A 7,448-nucleotide genomic window follows, 5' to 3' on the forward strand; every position below is an offset into this window, starting at 1 on the left:
TATATATTTTTAATTATATGGATATGCACTTGTAAGTAAGTGTAAGTACATGTGTGCACGTGGCTCGATATTTAATATTTTATAAATATTCTTGATATTGATATTTTTTAATTACTATTATATTTAAATACCCATCATATTCTGTATTACGTCATATGTACAGTATATTTGTTCATATTTTATCATTATTGTATTCCATATGTTTTGGATACTTGTCTACATGGGCTTCTAGGCCTGTACTGTGTTGTGTATGTGCTCGTGCACGAGGTCACGTGCACGTGTATGTGTGACAGTATGAGTAGACTACACATACAGATGTGGGGTATCACCTTTGACCCAAAAATATTGTGTTCATTTGGAGTCTAGTCTTAATAAATGTGTTTTAATGTGAAACATGGAGGAATCTGTACCATTTTCTTTAAAGCCATTTTTCTCAAAACTAACTTTTGATAACAGTCGAATTTTGGATGATCATATCATGGAATATTTGGCGTAGAAACATAATTTTGGTATTGACATGAAGCTAAGAGTCTCCTCTTTACATACACATCAAAATCTCAAAATGTGTTTCGGGGTCAATGTGACTCACATTGATGGAGCAGGTCACATATTAAGAGAAGCCCCTGGCTGCAGCCTACGGAGCCCCTAAAGGGACATGGGGAAAATAAAATAAAAAACTTTGGTATCTCGTGAGCACGAGATACTATCTCGTGAGCACAAGAAACAGAAGGTAGCGTGATTAAGGGTAGTTGTGCCTCCTGCGCTTAAACTGCTCAAAGAATGGCAGCAGAAGTTGATTTATTCTCTTTCCTCCAAACGCGAAATATACCTATATATTATATATACATAATAGATAGTGTCATCGACAAACTCAAAGATGATAAGGTGAAGATAAATGTTAACTTTATTCGGATAAAGGAAGCAATAGACATGTATAGCCTAATGTTGCTGGTTTCTCTACCTGGTGTGTTAATGTAATTTTTCAAATGTTTTTTGACGTTTGCCTTGCTTCTTACAGATCGATATCAACGTCATAGGAGTTATGACAGATGAGGAGTTAGGACAGTATATCGTAATATATGGGGACCGACTTGCACTCGGAGCATTTTGTCGTCAAAGAACTGTGACAAACGAAATGTCAGGAGGAGTAAATACAGTGAAGTCCGCTCTTATGCAGAAATTAAGAGACAGGCTAGGGGAACAGCGAAACACTCCTGCCAACAGAGACGCAGAAGGCTCCGGTTTGGGCAATAAAAATGCAGCCAAAGTTAACCGGCGGGTTGAAATGGGATGGCTCCACTTTGAGAGCGGCACTCATCACCAAATCAGGACAAGAAATGGAGGTGGAACACGGCACCTGTCAGTCGAGAAATCAGTAACTATGCGTGAACTGCTGAAGACGGGCAAATCCTTGTTTTTTCCAAATGGACATTCATCCAAAGGGCCGATGGAAGACTTCGAGTTTTCTATTCGTGATTACAGTCACAGTGCAGTATCCCCTGAAGTCACAGTGGGCCAGCTGTACGAGCAGACTAAACTACGAATGCTGCGCGTCTACACAACCTCCAAGGCTAAAGACGTAATGCTTCTCTCTGATACATCATCGGACTTTGAGCACACAGATGAGAGGCCAGTTAAGGTAATTTATCTTCTGCCACATGATATCAATAGCCTACTGTAGATACTGAATAAATAACAGATGTGAGGCTCAGAATTTATCCATAAGGTCTGGTTTATCCAAATCCTGTCGGGTAATGAAGCTACCTCAGTACCGTGCATAAAGGCACACATCAGCCTCTTTCTCAGTTTGGAGACGCAGGTATCAGATACCTTGTTATTCTGCAGCCAGTTGTGGGCAACAAACAGAATATACTGATGTTTTTGTGAAATCCATACAGGTGTCATTGACACCTCAACGACAATTGTAACAAACAATTGTAAGACTAAGACATTAATCTAACATGTATCAAAATTGCCCAAGTCACATACATACGTATTTTGAGGGAAATCTCAGTAGATTATGTTATAGATGTAAAATACTATAAAAGTACAAATACATGAAAGTCTGCTGTGGAGAGCTTGATAGTGGCAGATTGTGGGTGCAAATGCTGCACAATTTTGGTGCAATTAGCAGGCACAGCTCATTCTTTCTGGATATGACCCAAAAATGTTGATCTTACTGCCATATGATAGCATATGTGGTTTATCTGTCTTTCTCCTCACACAATTCAATAAGTAGAATTAATCACTTCCTTTCCTGTATAAGCATATAACTTGCTGATCTGCTGACTTCTTTATAGACTAGGACTATGCAGAGACGATCCTTGAGGAACAAAACCAGGAGACGTCATCACTGGATGGCTGGAACTGATCATCAAGTGGATCATCCAGAGAGCTCCTCTGATGTAGATCCAGCATCCAGTGGCTCAATGCAGGAAAACCATGAAAAAGTAAGCCCCAGTATTGCATTTTTATGGACCCAGTCTGTGATATACAGCATCGAACTTGTGTTTTATGGAGATTAATTTCTGCCAAAATGTCCAAACAATCCTTTTTCAAACAAGAGCTGATTAATCAAAAGTACAGTTTCCTGTAGTGACATTTAGGTTATGTAGGATATTAAAAGTTCTGACTGGAGCCACAAACCACCAGGAATCCGGGTTGCTTTAGTTTAATTTGCTTTATTTATCTTTTGTGGATAAATAGGGAAAAGGGGATGCTTGTAGGATGATTGCCATGGTTCTAAACAAAAGAGAACAAATTACAATATTTTGCCAAACAATTCATACATCCATTCTTTAAATTATATTAAATGTGTCTGAATTAGATAAACAACAATATCACAATAATGATTAACCAAACTCAAAATTCTTACTATTAATAAACAAATCAGATCAAACATAACAAATTATCAATTAACCTTAATGTCAGACACACACCATAATTCTACTAAGAAACTACTTACATTGGAGTTCAAGTCAAAAGACACATGGCAAACACCTGACAACACTATTGTCTGGGGACAAAGAGGAGGAAGTGATCTTCTGACCTCTATTTATAAGGTGGGAGGTACCACAACCCTGAGCCACCACTGGGTGCCTCCTCCTAGTGGAGAGGAGGAGATGAACTGGCACTTTCTAACAGGTTACATCTGCATGACACAGCAGCTATGTTTAGAATAAATCACAGGTGAAGTCTATGAGGACACACAGCTTGGGTTTAAGAGACAATGATTGTTGCAAAACAAAACAACCAATCTATTTTATATTTTAACTGCAGCTAAGATGATGGATGTGGGAAAAAGGTTTTGAATTCAATGCTACATTAACTATATGCATATACAATACAAAAAAATTCTGTGTTTTAATCGCATGAATGTGATAGTACACATGAAGGCTTGGATCAGATGATGCAAAAACAAAGATAAGGTAATAATTTTGTGTTCGTTTTGTTTTTGTTTTTTCATTTATTATCAACAGAGAGGAGAACCAATCAGCCAATCAAGACCAGCAACTCCTGACATGAGTAACACAGAGGTCCTGCATTCCCCATCTTCGGAGGATGTTGGCATTCATACTTTGCAATCAACAAGCAGGCATGGATCTGAAGATGACTGTTTAATGCCTGTGTCAAATCAAGATGCAGACCAGTTGTTAAGGGACGAGTCAGATTCCCCTCTTGCCCTTGCCATCAAAGAATCTCTTGAGGACTTTGAAGTAAACTTTGGACCTGTTATCGGGGGTGATGGTGATAATCAAGACTCCACCCTTCCCTGGAATCCACATGACTTGAACAGTATTCAGGTATAGTGTAGAACTAAGTTCTATCAGTGCTGCAAAAACACTATTATTACTTTCTTTATTGATTCATATAAAGAAGTTTTCCTATTCATTTAGTCTGTCTATAAAAGGTACAAAAACAGTGACAAATTGTCATCCCAATTTCTCTCACCACATGCTAAAATATAAAAAGCAGCAAATCTAGAACCACAGCATAATCACTATTTTTGCATGCTAATTGATATATTGATTGTCAAAGTTGTTGATTCATTTACTGTTTACTAAGTGATTAATCCATTTAATAATCACACCTAATTATCTTTTATTTTTAATCTTGCAGCACTCAACACTGAATGATGGTCCTGTATCATCAAGCAGTCTTCCACCATCACCAGACCCATTTGAAAAAGAACTCCTCCTTGTGAAATTAAGACGAGTAAACATAGTTGATGATGTTCTTAATGTCTTCATGGAACCAAAAGTACTCAATGCTAATCTAAAAATTGAGTTTACAAATGAGAAAGCTGTGGATAGTGATGGTGTGTCAAGAGAGGCATACTCCGCGTTCTGGGAACAGTTCTTGGAACAGTGTGAGGGTGAAGATGACCGAGTACCCAGACTTCGACCAGACTATTCGGAGAAGAAATGGCAAGCTCTTGGAAGAGTGTGGTTGAAAGGATACCTGGACCACAAAATCATACCAATCCGACTGTCACCAGCTTTTGTTCTTGCTTGTTGTCAAGGAGTTAGTTCAGTGGATGAAGACCTCTTGATTATGTCATTTGCCAGATTTCTTTCAGAGAATGAGCGTGCATCACTTGAAAAAGCACTACAGGGCAACATGGATGAAACTGTTGAGGAGGACTTACTCGATGTCTTCTCAAGAATGGGCTCACACTGCCTGCCCTCCAAAGACAACTTACGTGGTGCCATTTTGACAATGGCACACAAAGCTCTTCTTCAAGAGCCAAAGTTCATAATTGATTGTTTCCACTCCATTATTCACAATGCTGTGTCAACAGTCATGACCAAAGACAGCCTAATGGAGCTTTACGAATCTAAGAGGCCAACTAACAGGAAAGTTGCCCAGATGATAAAGCCATCAACTGAAAGCCTAAATCCACAAGAGCAGATAGCTCTTAACCACCTGCTACGGTATGTGAGAAGCATCGACCAAAGAAAACTGGAGATCTTCTTGCGCTTCTGCACAGGATCCACTGTGTTGTGCAAAGACACAATTGAAGTAACTTTTAATAGACTGTATGGTTTAAGTCGCAGGCCTGTAGCACACACATGTGGAGCAGTTCTTGAGTTACCATGCACCTACAGCTCATACCCCGAGTTTCGTAAAGAGTTTGATAATGTCCTGTCTGGAGACTGCTTTACAATGGATATTGTGTAGTGAATGTAAATAATTTTACACATTTCCCTTTTCCACTGAGATTGTTATGGCATTTGTCTGAAACAAGGCAAGGCAAGTTTATTTGTATAGCACAATTCAACACAAGGTAATTCAAAGTGCTTTACATACACATTAAAAACAGCAAGACACAATTGAAAACAATAAAAACAGTCAATTAAAACAGGGAAGATACAGCAGGATAAAAAAAAAGAGATAAAATAATAAAAAGCACAAGTCAAACATTGTGTAGTTAAAAAGTAAGGGCAGTAGAGTAGAGCAGATAAGTGTTAAAGTTAAGAGTATGCTTCAGTAAACAATAGTGTTTTTAGTCCTGATTTAAAGGAGCTGACCGTTTGGGCAGACCTCAGATCTACAGGTAGTTTGTTCCACAGGTGAGGAGCATAATAACTGAAAGCTGCCTCACCCCGCTTAGTTCTTGTTTTTGGGACACGCAACAAGCCAGTTCCAGATGACCTAAGGGGTCTGGATGCTTCATAGAGAGGGAGCAGATCAAGCATGTAATTTGGTCCGAGACCATTCAGAGCTTTGTAGACCAGCAGTAAGATTTTAAAATCTATCCTCTGACTCACAGGAAGCCAGTGTAGTGATTTAAGGACCGGTGTAATATGGTCCAGTTTCCTGGTGTTTGTGAGGACTCTGGCGGCAGCGTTCTGGATCAGCTGCAGCTGCCTGATTGATTTTTTGTTAAGACCTGTGAAGATGCCATTGCAGTAATCCAACCTACTAAAAATAAATGCATGGATAAGTTTTTCCATGTCTTGTTTGGACAGAAGACCCTTAATTCTAGCTATGTTTTTCAGGTGGTAATAGGCAGATTTAGTGATAAGCTTTAGATGGCTGTTGAAGTTCAGGTCTGAGTCAATAATTACACCAAGATTTCTGGCTTGATTTGTAGCTGTCAATGACATAGAGCCAAGGTGAGCGCTGATCTTAGATCTTTCATTTTTAGGGCTGAAAATGATCACCTCTGTCTTCTCTGCATTTAGCTGGAGAAAGTTCTGGCACATCCACTCATTGATTTGATGAATACAGTTACTCAATGAGAGTAAGGGACTGTAGTCGTGTGAGGACACTGAAATGTAGAGTTGTGTGTCATCGGCATAAGTATGGTAGGAGATGTTGTGATGTTCCATAATCTGAGCTAGCGGTAGCATATAGATGTTGAATAGAAGCGGTCCGAGAATGGACCCTTGAGGAACCCCACATGTGATCTTAGTTCGCTCAGACTCATGGTTTCCAATTGACACAAAAAAGTCCCTATCTTGTAAGTAAGATTTGAACCATTGTAGCACAGTGCCAGTGAGCCCCACCCACTGTTCCAGTCTGCTGACTAGTATGTTATGATCAACTGTGTCAAATGCAGCACTGAGATCCAGTAAAACCAGGACAGAGGATTTGCCTACATCAGTGTTCAGATTTATATCATTTAAGACTTTGATAAGTACAGTCTCAGTGCTGTGGTGTCGCCGAAATCCAGACTGAAATGTGTTAAAAAGATTATTTTGCATCATAAAAGCATGAATTTGCTCAAAAACAACCTTTTCAATGATTTTCCCCAGAAATGGCAGATTTGATATTGGCCTATAGTTACTAATTGTTGTGGAATCCAGATTAGATTTTTTTAGGAGAGGTTTTATTACTGCAGTTTTCAAAGTCTGTGGAAACTGTCCTGCTTGGAGAGAAGAATTTATTATCTGCAGTACATCCGGAGCTATGCAGTTGAAAACAGTTTTAAAAAAGTTTGAAGGCAGAATATCAAGGCAGCAGGTTGTGGGCTTTAATTTTGAAACCGTTTCCGTGAGTGTTGTGTAATCTAGGAGGCTAAAATGTCCTAGCTTGACTAGAGGATGGGAAGGCACCAGTGTTATCATTCCTGAGAAACAAACAGATTTACATTTATTTACATTTAAAATACTTTATTTGTTCATTCATGTATTACAACATTCATGTATTACAACTAAGAATTGAATGTACTGTGAGGAGATTGTAAGTAGAGGAGATGAAATCAGTTGAGTTATTGAGATTGCTGCATTACACTGCATTTTTTGGTTTTGTTATTTTCTAATTGTAAATGATTTGGCTGTAATGTGTCAGCACACTGAGTTTGACATTTTGCTTAAGTCTAAAAGACAGTTTAAGTTTAATGATTTAGTCAGAAAGGTCTGCTTTAATAGATGAAAATCTTTTTTTTCAGGCATGTACCATTTTCACATTATCATGTGCATGTTTTATGTAATTGTTATTCA

At 38.6% G+C, this 7,448-nt stretch overlaps 1 protein-coding gene across 1 annotated transcript; it reads left to right on the forward strand.

The window, feature by feature from the left end:
* The first annotated feature begins 1,135 nt into the window (after positions 1–1,135).
* On the forward strand, positions 1,136–5,181 carry LOC131971809 (uncharacterized). The gene is made up of 4 exons (XM_059333430.1): positions 1,136–1,639; positions 2,301–2,450; positions 3,480–3,803; positions 4,120–5,181. The coding sequence occupies exons 1-4, from the start codon at positions 1,136–1,138 to the stop codon at positions 5,179–5,181; spliced, it is 2,040 nt and encodes a 679-aa protein (XP_059189413.1).
* Positions 5,182–7,448: the final 2,267 nt, after the last annotated feature.

The sequence above is a fragment of the Centropristis striata genome, chromosome 1 (assembly GCF_030273125.1).
Source record: "Centropristis striata isolate RG_2023a ecotype Rhode Island chromosome 1, C.striata_1.0, whole genome shotgun sequence".
NCBI classification, from domain to species: domain Eukaryota; kingdom Metazoa; phylum Chordata; class Actinopteri; order Perciformes; family Serranidae; genus Centropristis; species Centropristis striata.